This window comes from Trypanosoma cruzi, genomic scaffold (assembly GCF_000209065.1).
Source record: "Trypanosoma cruzi strain CL Brener 1047053516799 genomic scaffold, whole genome shotgun sequence".
In the NCBI taxonomy this organism is placed as follows: Eukaryota; Euglenozoa; class Kinetoplastea; order Trypanosomatida; family Trypanosomatidae; genus Trypanosoma; species Trypanosoma cruzi.
Genome location: NW_001849536.1, coordinates 174,726 through 197,311, shown reverse-complemented (window position 1 = coordinate 197,311; position 22,586 = coordinate 174,726). Strand labels below are relative to the sequence as shown.

The following is a 22,586-nucleotide window of genomic DNA, read 5'->3' as shown; positions in this document are numbered from 1 at the left end:
CACCCTCTCCTCCCCCCCCCCCCCAAAAGAAAAGAACTTTAAAAGGGAATTAAAAGGGGTGGATGTGGATTGTGGGTTAACAACAGAGATGACGGTACATGAGTGCTTCCCATGTAATGATCCCTCGTCTGTCTTGTTCCTCTCCATCCCTCACTACTCGACTTTCATTTTTATTCTTCCTTTTTTCTCTTTAGCCACCTCTGTTTCCTCTCCTCTCCTCTCCTCTCCTCTCCCCAGCATGCATAATCCATTCCCCGCCAGCTCTAAAGGAGTTTCATGGATTTATTTACCCTTCTTTTCCTCCCTCCACGTGAAAACCCTTTTTTTTTTTTTCTCTCTCTCTCTGTGTGTGTGTGTGGGGCTTCATAACGGCCATTTAAAAATATATATTTATATATAAATATACCACCACCCACGCACCACCGGGTTATAAATATTCTGGCATATACATGTACGCTAACAAATGGCTATTGTAACTCTATGAATTCCGATGTATCAATGAATACCGTACATATTATATATATATTATATATTATAATAATCTGTGTATACATCATACACGCATTACCCTAAGAGTCAATGATAGAGAGACGCATTCCCTCTCACTCTCTCTTTTTCTTTTTCTCATATATATATATATATATATATATATGTACGGTATTCACCGTTCTGTCAATGAATAAAGTACAGCTTGTCAATGTTTTCCACACATAAAAATTAAAAAATAAAAAAAAAAAAATAAAAATAAAAAAAAAAAATAAAAAAATACCCACATGGAACAACTCCATTTTCTCATCACTACACATTACATGACGCATATAAAAAACAAACAAACAACAATATATATATATATATATATATATATAGATAGGTAGGTAGATATCAGTAAAATAAATAAATAAATAAAATTCTTTTACAAGAAATAACACGATACAAAAACAACAAAAAAAACAAAAACAAAATGCTTTTATACTCCCATTGCCAATAATACGACTGCCATTGGAAATCGATAAGGCCACCGTCGTCGTCTGATTCATAAGGAGTGGGAGTAGGAGGTGGTGAAAGAAAAGAAAAGAAAAGAAAAGAAAAGAAAAGAAAAAAGGCAGTCAAACTTGTAGTCCAGGCAATATCACATGTCAAGATGTGAGCATGAGACCTTCTGCACCAGGCAGGAGACCCAATTCGATGTCCCCCATACGTGACGGTTGGCCTACTGAAACAAGTTGTTTGGAGGCAAGTGCCAGAACACTGACGAACGTGCGGGCCGCCTCACGACGACGCATGCCACGACAAACGTCATGCAACAAACAGTATTCACGAGTGGCTACCTCCTTCCGTGACTTCTTCGACTGCCTTTTTTGTTGTTGTTGTTGTGCCGGCATTTCAATCTCATCACGAATGCGCCTCAATGTCGCCATTGCAATCATCGAGAGACCGCCACTACCACTTTTATTCTCATCGTCATTCTCGTCATCACGTCCGCGCTTGCGGGTATTCATATTGTGCATCTCCTCTTCCATATTCCAAGCCGCGGCTAACATTTCCTCTTCCTCTCCCATTCTGCCTGCCGGAAGGTTTTCATCTTGATGCTGTTGCTGATGTTTTTGTTGTTGCAGCGGTGGCATAGCAGAGGCCTCAGCTTGTTCAATAAACGGTTTCAGTAACGTTGTGTACATTGCGCAAAGGGACGGGTTCGGCTGCCACGAGAGCGGTGCCGCATCCACAAAAGCCCACAGATCGCTTTTACTGGACTCCGGTACAATTGTGGCGCGGTCGCGTGCCTCCTGCACGTCATACGGTCCACGTCGGGGTACCGCATCGACAATGTCACTGCGATCATCCATCCACCGTTGCACCGTCTCCCCTGACACGGTTGTGGCGGCGAGGTCAAGTATATTCACAGAACGCGTCTTACGCGCCGTTGTCTGCTGCTGCTGCTGTTTTTGTTGTAACAATTCCGCAATTGCAAAAGGATCTGCAATTCCTTCTGCTGGCATCAGGAAATCCGGCAACAGTGCATGGTCCTCCGGCAGTGGAACACCAATGTCAAGTTCCTCCCCAGGTATGGGAAACCCCGCAAAGTCACCCCCAAGTCCTGCCGCCGCCGATGCCACGCCCACCACACCACTGGCACGTGCCTTTTCAATACTCGGGTTACTTGACTTTTTGCTGCTGCTGCTTCCACTCACACGATCTCCAAATGCGACCAAATCCGCACGTAACTTCGCAATCTCGTCATAGTCCTGCTGTGTGCTTTGGAGCTCCTCCACCGCTTGCGAAGTAGGCTCCACCGCGTACCATGCGGAAGCCAAGAACGCAGAGGCACCGTTATTATTATTATTGTTGCTTCCACTGCTGCTGATGCCTGGTGTGCTCTTCGGTTGCTTTGAACCATGCAGCAAGTCTGCAATGTCGTCAAACCGAGCTTCAAGTGCCTCCACGTCACTTTTCCCCGTCGCCACCGCCTCAGCTGCAGCGCTGCCACTCCAATCAAATGTCACCGCCTCAATGTCACCATTGCCGCTGATCAACACGCCATCCAACATTGCCATGGCGCCCGTTCCCTCTGGTAAATTGTTGTTATTCTTATTGGCAACGGACGGCGAAGACACAGACTTCGCCGGAAGTGGTGCAACGCGCAGGATGAGTGTCGCGTCTGTGGCGTCCTTCAACAGGTGTTTCACCTTCAGCGCGTAGATACGCACCACACCAACAAGAAGTTCACCGCTGGTACGCAACGCAATAGGCACCGCCGGCTGCACAATATCCACAACGGATTGTCGAAGGTCAACAACACGCACCTCATTACGCGTCAGACGACGATCCCAGTGAGCTGCAAGCCAGATCTTCGCAAGAGGCCCTCGCTTCGTCAAGACATACGTAGAGAAGAACATGATGGATGAATGTATTCCTCACTCCCTCTGCGGTTTGTCTTTTTTTTTTTTTTTTTTAATCTTTTTTTTGGGTTCTTTTTTCGTTTGCCTCCGTCTATTTACTGATATATTTGAAGGGGGAGGCAATGTATTGTATTGTCTGTATGTACAATGGGGGTATAATTTACCTCTCTTACTCTGACCGTTTCTTTTTTTCTTTTTTACCAGTTTTATTTTCGCTTCCTTCAAATGTTTTCTCCTGCCTTTATTGTTTTCTATTATCCCTTTTAATAAGAGAGAGAGAGAGAGGGAGGGAAAGAAAAAAAAAAAAAAAAAGAAAGAGGATGGCAATAAAATGGGAATGCAGGAAAGAATCGTTATGTACATGTATATTATTTGCATGCATGCATGCGTGTTGAAGGAAGAAGAAGAAGTGGTGCGGGGGACGACATCATGCGTGGAATTCAAGGGAATAATAATAATAATAAAGATATATCTATTTATTTATTTACATATACATATATATATATATATATAGACATGACCACATGCATGCTTCACTGGAAAGACAGAGAGACAAATATACATGCATGCATTGCCTCCAATGAATAACAATGCTTCTCTTTTCAATGAAGGGGAATTGAAAAAAGAAAAAAAAAAAAAAAAAAGGGGGGTGGGCAGAGAAAATAGATATTAAAAGACGAAGTTTTTTTTTTCTTTTTTTTTTTTTTTTCAATTTCTCTTCATTGAAACGAGTTGTGGTTGGAATCGATGTAACAACAAGAACAACAGTGGGCAGTAAATGAGAGAAAATAGCAACGGCGGCGGCAAACAATATTGTCTCCGTGGCAATTTTATACCCCCACAAACACACACACACAGAGAGAGAGAAGAGAGAAAAAAGAAAAAGAGGGAATGACATTTATAATGCGTCGCATCCATGCATCATCAACCAAGTCGTTTCTTTCTCTCTCAGATTCAACCAAACAAAATCCTCCTCATAATCCCCACACTTTGTTATTGCCTCTTCTCTTTCCTTTGTGTTCAGTCCACGTTTCTCTTGTTTTCTCCCCTTCCCTCCCTTTTTTTTTTTTTTTTTTTCATTATCCCCTTTCTTAAACAATAAACATTTCCACCCTCCTTCTATTGTCACATACACACAGACACACGCATTCATCACTCCTCTGCGCCGGCAGTGTCCTCATCGTCGTCGTCGTCTTCGTTATCGCTGCCCTCTTCGGCACGTTTCAGCGCCGCGCGGGCATCGTACAGCGGCTGGAGCTCTGGTCGGGGCTCCGGCGCTGGCGGCAGTGGCGTGGGCGGTCGCTGCTTCGGTGCGGTGGCGAGCGGCAGTTCGCTCTTCTTCCTGCGTTGCAGCACCGCAGTCGCGGCGATGACTGTGAGGGCCTCATTGGACACCCCCGCGACCTTTTCAAGCGGGACGGCAACATAACTGCAGCCCTCCGTTGCCGGTACCACCGGTGCCGCCTCTGCAGCGACGGCCTGCTCCAATGGCTTTGCGTCCTTTGGTTTCTTGTCTTTTTCTTCGGGTTCGGGCGGCACCCTCGAGGCCACTTCGAGTTTTTCGTTCAGTTTTGCGTGTGCGTCGGGGTGCCACTCCTGTACATACATAATCACATCCTCCGCTGCATTGCCCAGCATCGGGTTGCTGTGAATGGGACGGAGAAGTTGTTTGGTTGTCGTGTGACGGTTAAGCGTCACGCGCAGTGCGGGCTGAATGGCACGCGCAAAGGCCCCTTCAATCTCGCCCTCCATTGACACCTGCACAGTGGGCAAACGGTGTTGCATGTGATTTTCTCCCGCACATGTCATTTGCGCGGACCTTTCCAAGATGACCATCGGCTGGCGTTCCACCTCAGTGGTTCCCGGCCGCTCAACAATGAGAATCAACCGCGTTGTGTACTCCTTTAGGATGATTGTCTCGTCGCCAATTGACGATAGCCGCAGTCGTTTTTTGTCAACATCATAAAGAACGGGGCGCAGGCGAACTTCCACGACAAGGTTCGCATCCTCCGAGTCGTACTTGACGGAGCAGATCTCAATTGACATCAGCACCACACCAAGCTTGCCATGCTCACTCACGGAAGCTAGTGACTTGATCCACCGCTGCACGGGCGGGAAGTTCACCGCCTTGACAAGATCCACCATCTTTCCGCCGCTGCACTCCGGCGCAAATGTGACGGGCACACGTTTTGGTTCCTCCTGTTGAGGCGCAAAGACCTCAAGGCGCGGTGGCACACGGGTGGTGCCGTGCAACACCCCCGGGTGCCACTCACCATTCACATAAAACCCTTCTTGTTGAAAGGCGTCATGTGAACTGGGTCCAAGACGGTGAAGAAAGACTCCTGCCCCAACGGGTGCATCCTTCGAAAAGTTTCCAATGTACCGCGTGATATTAGACGCCAGTCGCCATTCTCCAGAGACAAATTCATTGTCAACAAAGCTGCCGTGGAAGGAAGATCCATCGGTGAAGCGGTAAACACCGTAGCCGTGTTTCTTGTTGTGTTCCCAGGCGCCATCGTAGCTGCTACCGTCGGCATACACGTAACGCCCATTACCATGTTTCTCGTCACGTGACCAGGCTCCCAGGTAGCGTGAGCCATCGGGGTACACAATTCGGCCATGACCGTGTCGCACACTGCGATACCAGCGGCCCACGTAAAATACACCTTGTTTCGCCCACCAATACAGACCCAAACCATGGCGTTGGTTGTTTTCATACTCACCTGTATAAACATCACCATTTGGAAAAATCGACTGCCCAAGGCCTTGTTTTGTCCCATCACGCAGTCGAGCTCCAATGTACACACCGAGTTCACCAATTTGCTTCACAATTCCCACACCATGGTCACCCCATTCATCATGGTACTCGGATAATGACTCATACACAAGTTCCTCTGGTAACGCTTCATTTTCTTCCTCTTCCTCCTCTTCCTCTTCTTCTTCTTCCTCTTCTTCATCGTTGCCGTCTGCTCTTTCCTTCTCCTGCTGCAGCTTGGAAGCAAGACGTTCTGTTCGCTGCTTGTCACGTTCTTGCTGTCGTGCCTGCAGTTCGGCTGGGGTAGGCAACTCCGGCCGCATCTCTTCCCACCTGGTGTACACAGCCATCTCGGTTGATTCCATCGGGAAGCCAAAGGCCGCCCGCTTCGCCCGCTTCAAAAGATATTCTGCCAATGTAAAGTGTTGCTGTCGCGTTGCCCACTGCAAGAGGGTCTGCTGCGTCACAGGGTCCCGTTCCTGCAGCATCCTCTCCAGCTCCTCGTCATCGTCCACGTCGTTGATGAAACGCAGTAGTTTGCTAAGCTTTGGCGCCTTTTTCATGCGGGCAACTTCATCGTCTTCTTCATCCTCGTCTGCCTCGTCGTCCCCAACACCCTTCGAGGAACCATCACCACGGGCGTATTCGGGGTGCACAAATTGCCAAATAGGCGGGAGCTCCATCGTGAGCTCTTCGTCTTCTTCGCCGTCAAGCATCTCTCTCTCTTTTTCTCTTTCTTTTCCCCAACCCCCCTTCAAAGATATCCTCCTGCTCCCTTTTTTTTTTTATTTTTTCTTTTTTCGTAATTTGTTTGTTTGCGTCTTCTCTTCTCGAGGTAAATGATTGCTTCACGAGGGTAGTAGTAGTAGTGGTACTGCTGGTGCTGGTGCTGGTGGTGGTGGTGTACGAATATTCCCGGCTACGTTTTTCCCGTCGCCCCTCCACCCCCCTTTCACTCCTTCACGCTAAAGAGGGGACGTCGTTTCACATGACAGAAAACAAAGCAAAACAAAGAAACAGAGATTAATTGAAAAGAGAAGAATAACAATATTAAAAAAGGATAGATACATACATACATATATTTCTTTGAAGGGAAGAAGACTAGGTTGAGATTAAATGTACCAGCAGTCGATAGGAATTAGTAGTGAGGGGCCGTTACCATGAAAATATCTTCCTGAAAATGCCACCGGCCGCCTCAGCGTGGCGCCAGGGTTAATTGCTTCTCCCCTCCCTCCCGTATTGTCGGGGAAAGCCAAGAGCCAGCCATGTTTCCCTCACGGGGTCGTTGTCGTTGCTCTTATGGCCACGGGGCTGACGGCATCGTCTGGCCGCGTGATTCTGGGAAACAAAGTTGCATCACCATGACGTCTGAAGTACACGTGTTGCCGTGCCGTCAGCAGTGCAGTAAAATCCATCAAAAGCAACAAAGAGTACAGAAAAAAAAAAAAAAAAAAAAAAAAAAAGAAAAGAAAGGAAAGGAAAGGAAAACAGAAGGTTCACATTTCACACAGGTGTATACCGTGCTTGTAGAGAGAAGTAATGACGCTGGGCTCACCAGTCACCCCATGGAGCAACGGTGTCGTCCTCTTCTAATTCCATCTCCCACTTGCTCCTATTTTTCTTTTTTGGCTTCCTTGCATTGGGTGTTGGTTTCTGCTGTTCCTCTTCCCACTCTTTTTGGTCGCACTGACTCCCCATGATGGGCAGGAGTACTGCTAACTCTCCCTCTCCCGATGGCAATGAGGGGCATATCGATAATAAGAATGATGAGCACTCAGAAATTTGGCCCATCGCATGGACTTTCGAAAGTTCACAAGGCTGCGCTGCCACCGCCACCGCCGCCGTCGGAGTTGTTTCTTGTTGCGGTACGGACGGTGATGGGAACTGTGGTGGTTGTGGCTCAGGCAAATCCATGATATCTGAGCCACATGCCACTTGCGACTGCGTCATCGTCGGTACTGTAGAAGAATGTTCATCCCCTTCCTCCTTGATGTCTGTGTTGTTGTACTCCGGTAGTTCACGTTGTCCATCCCGCACAAGGCACGCGAGGAGGTGTTTGCCTTCCTGCAGCTCATTTTGGGCACACGCCAGCTCCTGCTGCGCCCGAGACAACTCCGCCTCGGCGTTATCTGCGCGAGCACGTTCACTTAGCAAGGCCTTGCCTCCATCGTTCCGGCGCTTCTTCATTCTGCCATGTGGGGCATTCACGTATGCCAGTTTTGGCGTCGGACCAGCGCCACGGCAACGGTGCTGGCGAGCGTCACCATTCTCACAGCTTTGTTGCCGTTCAATGGCACTCCTCTCCTCCGGTTGTTGATCCGTTCCTTTTCCCCTTCCTCCTGCTTCCTCTTCTTCTCCCGCCTCATTGGGCTCCTCGCGCTGTTGATGTTCCGCAAGTTGACGTTTGAGTTCCGCGATATCCCTGTCGGCGGCGGCCAATCTCACCTTCAGCTGCCGCAACATGTCTTCCTTCTCCTCCACGCGGCAGTGCAGGGTGCTACTGAGTCGGGTCTGCCGCTGCAGGCATTCCTCCAGTCGTGGCACCGTGGCGGCTTGAGCTTCCAACTCACGTAGCCGTTTTAAATGCCGTCGGGACCCTTCCTCGGCCCGACGGCAACGTGTGGCGAGTTTGTAAACCCCTTCGTACACACCAACCGAGACGTTGAGAAGCCCGTCACTGACATCTGGAACAAGACGTCGCAGAAGACGCAATGCCACCGCATCATGATCCGGATTATCACCGTCACCCTTATTGTGTACATGGCGGCGGTCTCCACCATGGCGTCCACGCGCTGCAGATGCAACGTCTTTTGTCTTAACTCCCGTGTTGGTGGCGGCCACCGCCTGCCTTGCGGCCTGCAGCGACGACAGGGACGGTCGTGCAAACGTCACGGGAAGTGGGGATGTAAAGAGACTGCTGCGCCAGTGCGCAGCAGCAGCAGCAGCAATTGCATCATTAGGATCATTACCATCGGGCGCAGAATGTGGTGGCGACACAAAGTCCTCACGCGCCAGCCGCTCCAGATGACTCTCAGGTGGTGTCGTCACCACATCGCATGGCGGTGAGAACAACGGCGAGTGTGCTGTTGCCGGAACCGGTAGTGGAGAGAGGATTACCCGCCCTGGTACGCTGGGGCTCTTATCGATGCCATTGTCATTAACTGTCTTTCCAGCAGAATTTAAGGAAACATTGATCTCCCCGCCGCCACCCTCTTTTTCCTTTTCCTTTTCTTCCTCCTTCTTCTCGTCTTCTAGTTTTTCTTCTTCTTCTTGTTGTTGTTGTTGTTGCAACAGCTGCTGCGACATCATCCTCTCTTGTGCCAACAGCACGCGCAATTCATCCACCTCCGCCATGAGTTCTCCACACTGCGACTTCGTGCCATCTAACTCCACCTGCAGCTCCTTACATCGTGACTGCCACCGCTGCGTTTCCACATATGCGGCATGCACGACGTGGAGAAGATAATTCATCTCCCGTTGGTGCTGCGCAGACATAAACTGTCTGTTACCCTTCCTGGGGGATCCACAACGCTGTGACGGCGGTAAAGTGTTCCCCACCGTGGAGATAATCATACTCACATGGCTAGACGCATGTACACGTTCTTCTGCCCCCACAGAAATGACAAACGGCGCTGGATACATTTGCAGTTGCCTCTGTGACTCTTTTTCCAAGCAGAGCCGCCGCACCTCACGGTGTTGCTCAAGAAGGGCTTGCAGCTTTGCATAGAGAGCACAGAACGGACCGTTGCCATCATCACTCATGCCACCATCGGGATGATCATGACTGGCGCCATTATTGTTGCTATCCAATGCCGCAGCGACAGGAGGCATGACCTCCGTGCCAATGGAAGGAATTGCGCTGCGCCTTTTTTCCCCCTTCTCCCCATACTCCTCCTCCTCTACCCCCACTTTCTTTTCTGTGATGGAAGGCGAGGAGGAGGATGAGGAGGGGAGCGACTCCAGCAGCTGCTCAAATGTACACAACAGCCGCTCCACCGTGACAGGATGAAACGGGTACCGGTGGCGTCGAAAGACACTGGCGATCACTGAGGCGTTGTGGGCGTCGTCATCGCCCCCATTCATAATTTTTATTTCCCCCCTCTTTCTCTCTCTCCCTCTCTCTCTCCTTGTAAACTCACAAGTCACTTTTTTTTTGAAAGCAAACAAACAGTCAGAAGTCCACACTTCTCTCCCTTTCTTTTTTTTCTTTTTTTTTCCCCACCCCCACTGTTGGCTGTTCTCCCACCGCGTCACGAGACGCACGGCGTCAACAGGACAGCAGCAGCAGAAAACAAAAAAAAAACAAAAACAAAACAAAACAACAACAATAAATAGATACGCATTGCACAGACACGGACATGCATGCATCACACATAACTTCTTAGGCCCCCTTTCCCCTTCCACACACACACACACACCTTTTCCCCTCCGTCAGGGGCATATATACATGCATACAATGCGCCATGCTCATGTATTCACATCGGAAATGTAAACATCCCCATCCCCCCCCAACACACAAATAAAAAACAGCCACACACACACACACACACACAGGGAGAGAGAGAGAGGGAGAGAAAACAAAATAAAACGGTAATAATCATCAACATAAATAATGAAGAAAAAACAAACAAACAAACAAACAAACAAAAAAAGTCAATGTCACCAAAAACCAAGAAATACAAATAATTAATATTAGTAATATTAAATAGTAATAATAATGGTAATAAAAAAAAAAAAAAAAAAACAACAAGAGCACACATGTAATTTATTCATTTCTCACCAACACTTTTCTTCTTCTCTTCCACAGCATCCCGTACGTTACTTCTACACATACACATGGCCCTTTCCTGTAGCCCATAAATAAACATATAAACATATATATATATATATATATATACACTCCTTTCCATTCACACGCACGTTATTCGTCCGGCTCTGGATCAACGGGGAGTTGTCGTGAAAAGTGCTGCCGCTCACGTCGGTCAACTTCGTAGTCAAAGTGTTCAATCGGGATGCTCTTTGAGTACCCCATCGCCTTTGCGTCTTTACCCAACTCACGAAGCTCAAACGAGATGACATCGTGAACATCCACGTGCATATCCATCTGCTTCACCGTGTACAATTCTTTTATAAACGCCCTGAGGGGATTACCGCCTGGTGATGACGGCAAGTTGCCGGTTCCCGCACCCTTCCGCTCTGTATGCCCCTTATTACGCGGGCCGGTGCTGGCGGATACACCAAAGTGATAATTTAACGGAAGATCCACATTGTCAATTTCACCACACAGCGTATCCACGTACATTTTCTCAACGCGGTACTTATTTCCTCCCTTCAGCGGCCTTTTTTGCACCATGTCTGCAGGGTTAACGGCTACAAGGCGGCGGCGGCTCACATCCTCACGCGTGATTATGACACTCAGACGACGGCGGTGATATCGCACCACAAGTTCCACCGGGTCCTCCGGTGTGCGATACAAAAGTGCCTCTCCCCCGGATTCACGTGCCTCCTGCTCATCTTTATGCGTCGTCTGTGCGGACATCCGCACCGCACGCTCCGTCGGTGACTGCCGGAAGTCATATTGGCACTGCAGCCGCACCGGTGACGTGTGAAAGTCGGGTTCTCTCGGGTTGAAGTTGTTCACGGCTGGTTTGGCACCCCCTCGCTCCTTCGCCGGCAGATTAAACAAGAGCGTGATGCGAGGGTCATGTGGTGCATGCTTTGCGCTGCCTCTACCGCTGCTACTGTTGTTGTTGTTGTTGTTTTTATTGTTGCTGCTGCGGTGATGATGCGGATGAGAGTCGGTGCCCTCGCGGTGCCCGACGGAGTCCAGTAGGACACCAAAGCCTCTAAACTCGGAAAATTTCAGCCCAAAAATGCGTGGCTCATACTCACTGTTGTCTATCGAGGTGCCCCTTTTAAAGACACGGCGATACATTTCTTCTCGCTCCTGCTGCTTCAGCAGCCGCGCCACACGACGTTTCTCTCTCGCCGTCTCATTCATTTCCTCTTCTTTTTCTTCCTCATCATCATCATCATCTTCGTCTTCATCTAATTCGTCATTGTGATTCAAAAGAAGATCCGCGACGCGTGAGGGATCCCGGCTTAACTTCTCCTCCTGGGCTGCATCCGGGTCCAGTGGCTTGCTGTACTTTGGCACGTGCTGGTGATCATCCCCGAGTGGCTGCTCGAGGTACCACAGCGCCATGCCTTCGCCCCCCTCGTACGGCACCGCCTCCTGCCCCGCCTGCCGCGCACGCGCCCGTACAACAGGAAGAGGGGCGCGAATCGAAAAACGCAGCCGCACCTCCCACGATGGGTGATCGCATGGTGCCGTATTGAAGGCAAAACCGTGATCACCGAGGTTGTTTGTTGTGAGACGAATAAACTTTTCATTCGCCACCGCCGAGCCGCCAATCATAAAGTGCGGTACCCCCTCATCCCACCAATCCGTTACGATGGGGGCACTAAATGAGTGTTCGTGCAGCAACGGTCCGCGTACGACGCCCTCTGGAAGTGCTTCCCCTTTCCATGCATGCTCCGTATTCCCCGCCACAAAGTACGGCACGGGCAACAGAAGCAACAACAGAAAAAACAACACGGACGTTATGAATAATGACGGAATACCAGAAACATGCAAATGATGATGTGAATTCCTTTTCCGCATAGACATTTGTTGTGTCACGTGCATGTGGGTATCGTCGTCCTCCCCTCTTCCTTACCCCACCGTCCTCTTTTCAATGATTTCTTCCGTGTTTCACTTTCAATATATATATATATATTTGTATTTTACACAGACAGAATCCACAACGTTGTATTAAAATCAAATTAAACGACTTTCCACTGCTTTTGCTTTTCCTTTCCCTCCCAGACCCACCCACACACATAGTAAAAAAAAGAAAAAAAAAAGAAAAAAAAAAAAAAAAAGAAAATAGACAGACAGACAGACAGACAGACAGACAGACGGACAGTAACAAAGACAACAAGTCAGAGACATGTAATGATGGCGGGACGGCCACACATATCCCCGTACATGCATAAAAGGATGCATACATGAATAACAATACACACGCTATACCTTTACAAGCAAAAAAAAAAAAAAAAAAAGGAAGTAAACATTCGAATTCGATGAACCCCTTTCCCAAAACATTCACGTTGCGGTGGAGGCAGCGGAAGTTAAAGGGAAGGGGGTCATTGCACACCGTCATATCAGCTTCGCTCTCAAGATGTACATTGTCAGTAGTTACACACACACACACACACACACACACGTACAGAGGCATATATATGCATACCCATGGAAACACAAACTTCCCTCCCTTCCCCACACACACGGAGAAGAAAAAGGAAAGGAAAAGAAAAAAAAAGAAAAACAAACAAACAAAAAAAGAAAAGACATTACTCCGTGCTCAGTGAAACCTCCTCATGGCGATGTGGACTCTCAAGATATTCACGTGATCGCATTTCAATGAGGCGTGAGATACATCGTTCCATTTGAAAGGCGGCATCCGTGTGGTCAATTAGCCTCTTACCGGACTCACGTTCAAATTCCGTAAGCAAATCAAATCTGCCCACGTCTCCACTGTTGCCACCACTTTCAAGATGCTTCTGAGATGCCTCGTATTCCGCCTTACTTTCCTGCAACTCCCGCGGTGGTACTTGGGCGTAAATGATAACTTTGCAGCGAAACTCATAAAGCGCATCCACAAGAAGGAGAAAGCGACTCTTAATATCGCTGCTTTCATACGCGAAACGAGGCACACCTTCAATAAAAACGGTATGAAATGTTTTGGCAATAATCTCGTAGTCGGCACTCGACGTCGCTTCACTGCAGATTTCAGTAAACTGAAATCGACACACCCCACCACATGCGGTGGGTACCCGCACATCACGACCAAACACCCGCAAAATCCGCTCCTTTGGTGGCATTCCTTTGCAAAGTTGTAAAAAGATGTTATTGAACCGCGCGCTGTTCTCTTCATTCATCGGGGCAATATACATCTGTGCATCACTTCCAGTAAGGCGGTGATCCGTCTCACTGCGCATATCGTACAAAACACACTGCCGCTTCACCAACTCAATAAAAGGAACAAAAGACTCACGGTTAAGACCCCCAAGGTACAGCTGATCGGGCGGCCGATTGGATGTAAAGACAACAACAAGCCCAATCTTATAAAAAGCGTTAAATAAACGCCGCATAATCATAGCGTGGGCCACGTCCACAACAACAACTTCGTCAAAGCATAACAACTCCACATCGCTAATAAGTCTCTGTGCAACTTCATCAAAAAGATCAACAGAAGCCTCTTTTGTGCGCCGCGGTTGCAGTTCGGAGTTACTTTTTGAAATGTACTGAATATCATGTAATGTACGCTGCACATCTAACATAAATTGATGAAAATGAATGCGTCGCTTCTTGATTTCCGTTGGGGCGTGATGATAAAGCAAATCCATCAACATAGTCTTCCCACAGCCAACCCCACCATACACATACAGCCCTTTCACAAGAGACAAAGGGTGGTACGCCGTATTCGCATCATTCCCAATCTCTTGCAAGGCCCGTCGCACTTTATCCTCCTGCTCACGGCGAATAAAAAAGGAAGGCACCACGCCAAGTCGATTTGGCGGCCGAAGTTCTACCTGACGTGGACGTAATCGACCAACGCTATTTGTATAACGTACAAGGTCTTCATAAAGACGATCAAACACGGGTAACGCACTCAATTGCTGGGTATCACGTGAAATGCTCCCTGCATTTACAAGTTTATCGTACGCCAGCGAGGGCTTAAAACTACAGCGCCACACCGCAGTGACACATCGCAGCATTTTCTTTCCTAATCAAAAAAAAAAAAAAAAAAAAGAAAAAAAAAACACAGAAAGACACATTACAAAAAGGGAGGAGAGAGAATATATATAAAAAAAAAAAAAAAAGAACCACATATGCCCAAAGTGATGGGGGGAAAGGCGTTGGTTTTCTTTTTTTTATATTCTTCTTCTTTTACAGCCTGGCTGGGGACAAAACCAAAAAAAGGGACCGATCCAACGGTTGTCTGTACGCATGTACGCATGTGTGTGTGTGTATTTGCGGGTCTGTAGGCGAGAAGGGGCGGACGGCATCTCCCCCCACCCCCCTCTCCCCCCCCTACACACACACACAAACAAGCAGCTGCAAAGAAAAAAAATAAAATAAAATAAAAAAAAATAATAAAATCAAATAATGCAAAGAGAAAACAACAACAACAACACTCACACGTCATTTCTACCCTCCCCTCCCTCTTCCCCTCTCTCTTTCTCTCACACACACAAAAAAATAATAATAATGATAATAATAATAATATATTTCCCAAATCAATAAAATCCACTCACACAATTCTTTTTTTTTAAATTTTATTATTATTATTATTATTTGGGCAAAAGAAGAGAATAAAAACACACAAGAAAGGGGGAAAAAAAAGGGGACAAAAAAAAAAAAAACATAAGACCCATACATATATATGTATGCTTTGTTTTATCCTTTTCATCTATGAAAGAAGGGTTATCATATTGCCATCAACCATGTATCCACCCCTCACCGAGGTAAAGAACAAATTCTTCAAGAACTCGGAGAAGATCCATGACAGTTCCTTCATCAATTTCTCTACCATCATCCCGTACGGTATGCCATGATGGCGGGAATGGCCATGGAATAAGATGTAAAACACGTTGTGTGTCCATCCAATGAATATGATCATCTTCCATAACAAAGGTATCATCGAGCCGTGAGCCCTGTGCCAGTTTCTCCTCCATGGGAAAAAATAGGTTCCTAACACGAAGGCCTATACTGTGAGCTTGAGAAGCGCCATTTGACGGAAACCATTTTTCTGCATTGTCGATGTGGGGCCGCAAAGGACCCATGAGACAAGGTGCATCACTCAAAGTATACATCTCATGTGGTGTCCCGTGTTGACACCAAATCTCTGGAAGGTAGGACGAACAATTCTCCTTTTCCTTCATAAATTGCTGTACAATACATGAAAGCCGCTCTGCACGCACACGATGTGCCTCCTCTACATCGACAAGCAACGCAAAGGCCATTCCACTTTGATCGGGGAAGTAATTATGAAACCTTGTCTCAGCCGGTCCCATAAGATCGTACAACACAAAAAGATCAATCGAATCAAAATATGAGAGAGTAGTGTCGGCCCCATTGTACGCATCCGTGACCACAGGCTGCATCTTTTTCTTTTTCCACTGCTGCGCCAGATGTCGTGAGCCATATGTGTGGTCATCGCCATACCAACGCACAAAGGCCTCCTCACCATCAAAAAATATCACTGTAATGGCAGGGAGATGACTCACATGACGCAGCAGCTTTTGCCACGCAACACCACCACCTCCACCATTTCCATCCCCAAAATTTTCCTCACAATTTGATACATTTTCATCCTCCGTTCCATTTCCTGCCATTCTCGTAGTCGTGTTGCCCGAGAGGCAGCAAATAACGTCATCGTCATCGGCGTAGTAATAAAGCAAAATTTTACGATACGCGGGCGAAAGCGCATGACGCAACTGCGTGCAAACATCCTTTTTCTCCGCATTTTCAGTGAGCGATTGAAGGATTTCACTTGTTTCCGACAGCACTGTAATCATCCGCATGGTTTCCAGCAGGTACACCACAGAGACTGCTGAATCGCATGCACCCAGGAAGTCAAACTCGGCAAAGTACTTGCTGTCCCAATGCGCCGCCAACACAACATGCCGCAGCTTTTCACCAGCCATGCTGCCCTTCCCTTCGCCATTGCGCCCGCCTGCCGCTGCGGCAAAGGATCGACGAGGCCGCTTGACTGTCGTTGCTTCTTTTTTTTTCGTTTCCTTCGAGCTCTGTTGTCGGAAGGCGTGACCGCCTTCAAAGTGGAAGACGAGATTAAAAAACCACCGCGTCCCTAACGGTGTTTCGCTTGTAAAGTTATCCCATTCCAAACGCCAGTGCGACCTCGGCGACGGTGGGATCACGGCGGGGTTGAAGAGTGTCGTCAACTGCGGTTGCCATTGACCCTCCGCGGCGATAAATTCCAGCATTTTTCGGTGCCCAGGCGAAAAGGAGCCGGCCACACGTGTGCCAAATTGCAGCACCTTTTGAATCCGCTGCATCAGACGTACACGACGCTGCGATGCCGGAAGGAGAAATGAAAGCGCTGACAAAACCGCCTCCTCTTCCTCATCCTCTTCACTGTGTGTATGCTGTAACTTTAGTGGAGGGTACGATGTCTTCCACGGATGCTCACGGAGTGAAGGATGCATCTCACGGTCCCATAAGGGTTTCATTGTTTCCCCATTTTCTTTATTAAACAACATATCCTTCCAATACCATGACGACAATGGCGATATTATTCCTAATGCTAGCACGAATGCAGTCAAAGTTATTACAGCAAGGCAACATACCTTTCTGTCAACAATAGGACGTCCTTTTACATGAATATTCCTATTGTAATCATTTTTTTTAATTTCCATTTCTCTGAAGGGTCGACGTGTGCGGTTTTGCATATACATATATCTATATCTATATACATACAATCCCACACGTTGTATTTCCAGCAATACACACAAAGACAGAAACAAACCCTCTCTCTCTCTCTCTCTCTCTAAATAAATAAATATATATATTTATGTACTCGTGTATAATCTATTTACCCACCGTCCCTTCCCCCCTTCCCAACTCCCCTAAAACAATGCACAATATACATGTGTGAAAGCACAAGACGTAAGAAAGAAGTAGAAAGCACATTTTGAATTATCTTTTATTCTTCCTTTTTGCAATCCATGGTAGTCAAGACAGACAGAAATCAAGAACATTTGTAATAATTATATGTACTCTACAATGTTATACATGTATACAAGGATACATGTATAAATATATAAATTTACATACATTTCCTTTCATGAATGTGTGTATGTGTGTATGTGTGTGTCTATCGTACAAATACATATACAAACTTTCCCTGCGTATATTCAATGATGATGGAGGGAAGAAGAGAAATAGAGAGGAGAAAGCAAAAAAAAAAAAAAAAAAAAAAGTGTCTTGCCTCGACCCCCCCCCCCCAAGGATAAGTAAATCAGGCTATTTTTCCACTTCTCTCTCATTTTTTTTTTTTTTTTCTTCCTTTCTCTCTCCCTCTTCTCTTTACATCAAGCATCATTAGGCACACAGCTAACCAGAGAAATAACAGCAGAATGAAGAACAAACAAACAAACAAACACACACATATATATATGCAGAAAATAAAAAGATGTCACCTTCACATCAGGTGTTACTCCGTGGTCTTACGCACTCATCAGGGGAACCCACCGCCAGCCCCTCAAATACACTACAGATAAAATCCGCAACTTCCTCCGGTTGATACAAACCGAGTGCCGGAATGGACTGGTAGCCCTCCAACATCTCTTCTGGCAATTTTGTCTCGGAACCTACCGTGTTTATCAAATAGGGCTGTACGGTTGGAATGAGGGGTGAACCTTCAAGAAATGGGCCTGAGGGTGGTGCGGTGGAACAGAAGGCCGTTTCAAGAGAAATGGCAGGACCTTCCACACCACTGGCGCTAGGCAAGGTTGAGTCCCAAGAATAAGACATGTTTTGGCAATTGCCGGGGGTTTTTGTCCGCCTAAGCGCCGCCGCATTACGGCACCAATACTCTCGCACATTATGAAGAAGTTGCTCGTGCTCTTGAATCCTCTGCTTAAATTCCTCAATCGACTTCCGCACCTCCTCCGTCTCTGCGCATCGCTTCTTCTTCTGTTCCTCCAACAACTCCATTGTGTGTGAAATCTCGTCGTTGAGCAGCAGTGTGTCCAGGGTCCTTACCCTCTCCTGCGAGCGCTTCTCCGCCGTGGCGGCATTAAGCTTTGCTTCCTGCGCATCACACTGTACAAGTAACTGTGCCCGCTGCTTTTCAAGTCCAGTGCTTGTTTGCATCATGCGCGCCGTCTCCTCCTTGTGTTTCCGCAGCTCCCCACGCAACCGCTTTAACTCTGTCCGTATCTTTTCACGCGAGGCGGCAAAATGGGCAGTGTCTTCTGTCAGGACAGACAGCAGTCCCGCAATGTGACCGGAGTTGTGACGTCCACTGGCATCACGGCCCGCCCGATTTGGCGGTTGAACAACCGGAGGCCGAACCACCAAGGGGGCGCGGTGGTACTTGAGCTGCCTCATGCGGGATCCCGCGTCGCCGGCAGGGCGATTGCTAATGGGTGTTGGGCCATCTTTGACACCCTCGCCGAGGTTTCCACCGGTGTCCTGCTCGGCCACTTTATGCACCGTGGGCAGCGGTGGAAGCGTCAGGCTCTGCGAGACCTCCGTCCATGTCCTACCGCTATGCAATTGAAGTCGTCTCCGCGACGGTGGTAGCCTGCCCGTCTCAACCGAAGATGACTGCGTTGCAGCATTTTCCGCTGTTGTGGCCATTTTTGTCACGTTCGTCGTCGTCGCCGTTGTGTTGTGGGGTGATGACAACAGGGACATGGCCACCGGGTGCATGGCGTTGATGATGCCCCCCTCCTCCGCTGCCTCACTTGTCGCACCCGATGCCTCCTGCTCCTCCTCCTCCTCCTTTTTATTTTTCCTCTTCGTCTCTTTTTCCTCCACTTCTTGCTGCTGCTGCTGCTGCTGCCGATGCGGCCACGTTTGCTTGCGTCCACTCAACTGCCTGTCTAGGCGCCCTTCGTTTTTCCCTCCTCCATCTTCCTCCTCTCGAGTCTCACGTCGCCTGTTTCTTCCGCGCTTCTGAAACCGCCGCAGTTCCAACCGCAGGTGTCGCTCTTGCTCAAGCAACTCCCGCTCATCCTCCGGCGGAGCGGGCAAGGCGGCGGTGGCTGTGTCGGACAAAGTACCCGTCACCGAGCCATTCATCGCCGTCTTTCGGCCCTCAAAGGAACTGTGCATATGTCCATGCATGCACCGGTGCAACTCCCACGTGAGGGCGTCTCCAACCTCCCCAACCAACTGCTCCATCGCCGCGCGCAGGCTATGCAGCGTCTGGTCCCGCCGCATCTTTTCCCTCGCCACTTCTCGCTCGGCGCGGCGCTTCAGTTGCTGCTGCTGTTCCTCCATCCGCTTAAGCCCCGCCACGACAACTTCGCGTCTCCCACCAATAGTCCATTCCTCCGCAAGGCGCACTCGTTGCAGGAGTGCCTTCTCCATTTCATGCAACTCTGACATGTACGCTGCGGCCGCATCGCGAAAGGCGACAAACCACGACTCCCCAGCCACACGCTGATGCAACCGCACTGAATAAAGCTCCTGAAGGAAATGAAGCATTTTTTGTCGCTCCTTTTCACTCGCCACACGACCTGTAAGAACAGCCTTGTGTTTCTGATCCACTTGACGCGATAATTCCATGTCACAATTCCACTCCAACGAATTCGCCTCATTCCGCATCTCACTGGATTTTTCCCTCAGCCAGCTCGCAACATATGGGAAAGCACGACTTGTTGCAACCGTCAAATAAAGTGACTTCGTTACCGGGTTTATCTCCACCACGTTGCCCTTCTCTTCCAAACTGAGAGTGACATCACCTGTGTTACCATCCACAAGACCGCCTTTCTTGTTGTTGCCATTGATAGAAAATGTCTGGGTGGTAGGGCGAGCGGAATAGGTGCTCATTTCTCTCTTTCTCTCTCTCTCTCTCTTTGTGTGTGTGTGTGCTTTGGTGTAATGTTTATGTTCACTCCTCCTTAACAACTATGTATGTATGCGACTGGGTGGTCCCTCACTCGTACTGCCCACATAAAAGCAGCAGTGCACATGAAGAATAAGGCGTTATAAAAAAAGAAAAAGAAAAAAAGGGACATATATATATGTATATATATATATAGATGTATTATTATTCTCTTTTCATTTCCATCCTCATTTCCTTCTCCTTCTCCTTCTTTATTTTCCCCACCTAAAACCATACGGACTTCTTACAGGGGAGTCATTTCATTACACGTAACTAAATATATATATTCGATCCAATTCCATATGAATAAATAAATAAATAAAAAGGGATCGACGCACACACACACACACACACAGACAAAAAAAAAGAAAAGAAAGAAGGAGGCAGAAAAAAAAAAAATAATAATAATAAATCATGACATGCATATACATGCATCTCATATATATTTCACCCCTCCTCCTAATCTCTCTTTGTCACTTTCTCTTTCACTCCCTCACTTTTCCCTAATGCACAACCATGGAATCTCCCTACCCACACTTAAGAAGAACTTTATGGCCATAACCATTTCTTAAATATAACAGCAAAGCAAATAAAAGAACATGCAGCAATAGCAATGTCAATTTGTTTTAACTGAACACGGAAAAGAACCCAGCTTCCAAGTTGGATACGGACAAATACAGGAGGGGCGGACCCAACCAGTGAGACTGCCTCTTCACCCTGTCCTTGTCCCTGTCCTAAAGCTTTGGGTGAATGACTAAGAGACCCACTACCCATCGTGTCCAATCCTCCATTTACATCCTCTCCCTGCTGCTGCTGCTGCTGCTGTCCCTCTGTTGTTGCCGCCGTTGCTTCACTCGTGTGCGCTGAGGCATTTTTCGCGGCATCTCCGTACTTCATGGCTGTTGTGGAGGTTTCGTCCTCCCCGTTTTTCGCTGCCATCACCCGGGTTGCTCCAAAGCTCACACCACTTGCTTTATTCATCACCGTTGCTGGTGCCACTGCGGGTGTTACTTTAACGACATCCTGGTCCACACGGTCGCCACATGCATGACTCTCCTCCTCCTTCTCCCCCACATGTCCTGCTGTCTGAGCGGCGGAGTTGGTGGTATTGGCAGCCGGCGTATTCGATGCTGCTTGATGCACCGTCGCTGCCGTCATGGATGCTTCTTCCCCTTTTCCCACTTCTACTGCCGTTGCCGCTGCTGGTGGCGCGATGTCTTCTTCTTTTTTTCGCGTTTTAACCGCCGACTTCGGCACATTCGCCTCCACCTCCGACGAGACGGGCGGGTACTGCTCCATCTGCGTCTTCCACACATCCCATGCACTCGTCATTCCACATGTGGGACATGAAAATTGATGGCTCTCCCGCGCCAGGTGTCGTTTTTCCTCCGACGTGACGTACCGTCTCTGAAGGGACCCCACACCGAGTTCCTCTTCCTGCGCCATAAATGACCGCAGCGCCACAAGAACCAACTCAATGTCGTACACCGGCTTCCACAGCTCCGGATGATAACTACTGATGGTGGAGCAGATCTTCTTCCCAACCTCAAAACGGCCGCTGTTGGTGAGGAAAATAATGTCCGGTGGAGAAAAGGGGTAGTTGCGAGGGAACATGATGGCTCCATGGTAGAGACCCCCTTCGTACGGGGAGTTGGGCGGCCCTTGGAGGGTGAAGTGCCACTCAAAAATGTCATTGAGCGGGCAGGCGTAGAAGTCACGTACACGTGATTCATCCAATTTTTGCTTCTCCTTCGCGAGACGTCTAATCGCCGCCCCCGCCATTTCTGCGTGTATAGATGCTGCTGTAAAAAATGTATATATATATATATATACACTTGCCATAATAAAGAGGAAAACACGCATGTGTGCGTATACACAGGGAAAGAGAGAAGGAAAGAAGACGTGATGGAAGTACCAAAGAAAAGCGTTGAAGAGTTATTTCTGTCCCCCACTCCGTGCATGCATGCATGTGCTTTACTGAGTGACTGAGCATGTGAGAGGGAGGGAAATAAATGAAATGAAGTAGAAATAATACACACACACAAAAAAAAAAAAAAATCATACAGGCAATAAACGCTGAACCATTAAAAATACTTCAAAAAACAACTACAAAAAACTCATACATAAATATATATATATTTATATATATTTATTTATTTATATATACATGTCTATTACATAAATTGTGTGCAAATACATACACAGATGCATGCATTCATGTGTGTGTATGTGTGTGTGTGTGTGTAG

At 47.9% G+C, this 22,586-nt stretch overlaps 8 protein-coding genes across 8 annotated transcripts, besides 57 other annotated features; all 8 read right to left on the bottom strand.

Annotated features, from left to right (window-relative positions):
- Positions 1 to 6,573: a sequence feature (heterozygous, Esmeraldo-like haplotype).
- Positions 206 to 233: a microsatellite.
- Positions 375 to 405: a sequence feature (AT_rich).
- Positions 512 to 542: a sequence feature (AT_rich).
- Positions 627 to 655: a microsatellite.
- Positions 720 to 766: a microsatellite.
- Positions 840 to 870: a microsatellite.
- Positions 887 to 910: a sequence feature (AT_rich).
- Positions 933 to 962: a microsatellite.
- Positions 1,062 to 1,099: a microsatellite.
- Tc00.1047053508387.170 (double-strand-break repair protein rad21 homolog, putative) lies at positions 1,137 to 2,894 on the bottom strand (the record flags this gene model as incomplete). The annotated part of the gene is made up of 1 exon (XM_811458.1): positions 1,137 to 2,894. One exon carries the CDS (start codon positions 2,892 to 2,894, stop codon positions 1,137 to 1,139), a length of 1,758 nt encoding a protein of 585 aa, XP_816551.1.
- Positions 2,934 to 2,963: a microsatellite.
- Positions 3,167 to 3,216: a sequence feature (CT-rich).
- Positions 3,364 to 3,410: a microsatellite.
- Positions 3,517 to 3,541: a microsatellite.
- Positions 3,580 to 3,606: a microsatellite.
- Tc00.1047053508387.160 (hypothetical protein, conserved) lies at positions 4,050 to 6,368 on the bottom strand (the record flags this gene model as incomplete). Its single annotated transcript, XM_811457.1, has 1 exon — positions 4,050 to 6,368. The coding sequence occupies one exon, from the start codon at positions 6,366 to 6,368 to the stop codon at positions 4,050 to 4,052; it is 2,319 nt and encodes a 772-aa protein (XP_816550.1).
- Positions 5,801 to 5,852: a microsatellite.
- Positions 6,508 to 6,556: a microsatellite.
- Positions 6,574 to 6,641: a sequence feature (areas merged during assembly that could not be assigned to a particular haplotype. This can correspond to areas where the two haplotypes were merged or to regions with more than two copies in the genome that were merged during assembly.).
- Positions 6,642 to 20,752: a sequence feature (heterozygous, Esmeraldo-like haplotype).
- Positions 7,089 to 7,140: a sequence feature (T-rich).
- Tc00.1047053508387.150 (uncharacterized protein) lies at positions 7,204 to 10,020 on the bottom strand (the record flags this gene model as incomplete). Its single annotated transcript, XM_811456.1, has 1 exon — positions 7,204 to 10,020. The coding sequence occupies one exon, from the start codon at positions 10,018 to 10,020 to the stop codon at positions 7,204 to 7,206; it is 2,817 nt and encodes a 938-aa protein (XP_816549.1).
- Positions 8,864 to 8,924: a sequence feature (GA-rich).
- Positions 9,752 to 9,778: a microsatellite.
- Positions 9,941 to 9,980: a sequence feature (T-rich).
- Positions 10,184 to 10,205: a microsatellite.
- Positions 10,274 to 10,304: a microsatellite.
- Positions 10,328 to 10,402: a microsatellite.
- Positions 10,509 to 10,549: a microsatellite.
- Positions 10,574 to 12,340, bottom strand: Tc00.1047053508387.140 (hypothetical protein, conserved; the record flags this gene model as incomplete). Its single annotated transcript, XM_811455.1, has 1 exon — positions 10,574 to 12,340. One exon carries the CDS (start codon positions 12,338 to 12,340, stop codon positions 10,574 to 10,576), a length of 1,767 nt encoding a protein of 588 aa, XP_816548.1.
- Positions 11,395 to 11,429: a microsatellite.
- Positions 12,540 to 12,581: a microsatellite.
- Positions 12,583 to 12,620: a microsatellite.
- Positions 12,895 to 12,925: a microsatellite.
- Positions 12,986 to 13,045: a sequence feature (T-rich).
- Tc00.1047053508387.130 (ATPase, putative) lies at positions 13,048 to 14,475 on the bottom strand (the record flags this gene model as incomplete). The annotated part of the gene is made up of 1 exon (XM_811454.1): positions 13,048 to 14,475. One exon carries the CDS (start codon positions 14,473 to 14,475, stop codon positions 13,048 to 13,050), a length of 1,428 nt encoding a protein of 475 aa, XP_816547.1.
- Positions 14,490 to 14,520: a microsatellite.
- Positions 14,556 to 14,580: a sequence feature (AT_rich).
- Positions 14,824 to 14,867: a sequence feature (T-rich).
- Positions 14,959 to 14,986: a microsatellite.
- Positions 15,037 to 15,056: a microsatellite.
- Positions 15,062 to 15,123: a sequence feature (T-rich).
- Tc00.1047053508387.120 (glutaminyl cyclase, putative) lies at positions 15,199 to 17,178 on the bottom strand (the record flags this gene model as incomplete). Its single annotated transcript, XM_811453.1, has 1 exon — positions 15,199 to 17,178. One exon carries the CDS (start codon positions 17,176 to 17,178, stop codon positions 15,199 to 15,201), a length of 1,980 nt encoding a protein of 659 aa, XP_816546.1.
- Positions 17,251 to 17,272: a microsatellite.
- Positions 17,273 to 17,296: a sequence feature (AT_rich).
- Positions 17,573 to 17,597: a microsatellite.
- Positions 17,681 to 17,702: a microsatellite.
- Positions 17,760 to 17,811: a sequence feature (GA-rich).
- Positions 17,866 to 17,889: a microsatellite.
- On the bottom strand, positions 17,930 to 20,284 carry Tc00.1047053508387.110 (hypothetical protein, conserved; the record flags this gene model as incomplete). Its single annotated transcript, XM_811452.1, has 1 exon — positions 17,930 to 20,284. One exon carries the CDS (start codon positions 20,282 to 20,284, stop codon positions 17,930 to 17,932), a length of 2,355 nt encoding a protein of 784 aa, XP_816545.1.
- Positions 19,210 to 19,233: a microsatellite.
- Positions 19,272 to 19,292: a microsatellite.
- Positions 20,286 to 20,310: a microsatellite.
- Positions 20,471 to 20,502: a microsatellite.
- Positions 20,645 to 20,671: a sequence feature (T-rich).
- Positions 20,672 to 20,698: a microsatellite.
- Positions 20,699 to 20,751: a sequence feature (T-rich).
- Positions 20,753 to 21,594: a sequence feature (areas merged during assembly that could not be assigned to a particular haplotype. This can correspond to areas where the two haplotypes were merged or to regions with more than two copies in the genome that were merged during assembly.).
- On the bottom strand, positions 20,889 to 22,202 carry Tc00.1047053508387.100 (ubiquitin-conjugating enzyme, putative; the record flags this gene model as incomplete). Its single annotated transcript, XM_811451.1, has 1 exon — positions 20,889 to 22,202. The coding sequence occupies one exon, from the start codon at positions 22,200 to 22,202 to the stop codon at positions 20,889 to 20,891; it is 1,314 nt and encodes a 437-aa protein (XP_816544.1).
- Positions 21,144 to 21,189: a microsatellite.
- Positions 21,595 to 22,076: a sequence feature (haploid, non-Esmeraldo-like haplotype).
- Positions 22,077 to 22,586: part of a sequence feature (heterozygous, Esmeraldo-like haplotype) that runs on past the window's edge.
- Positions 22,459 to 22,508: a microsatellite.
- Positions 22,558 to 22,584: a microsatellite.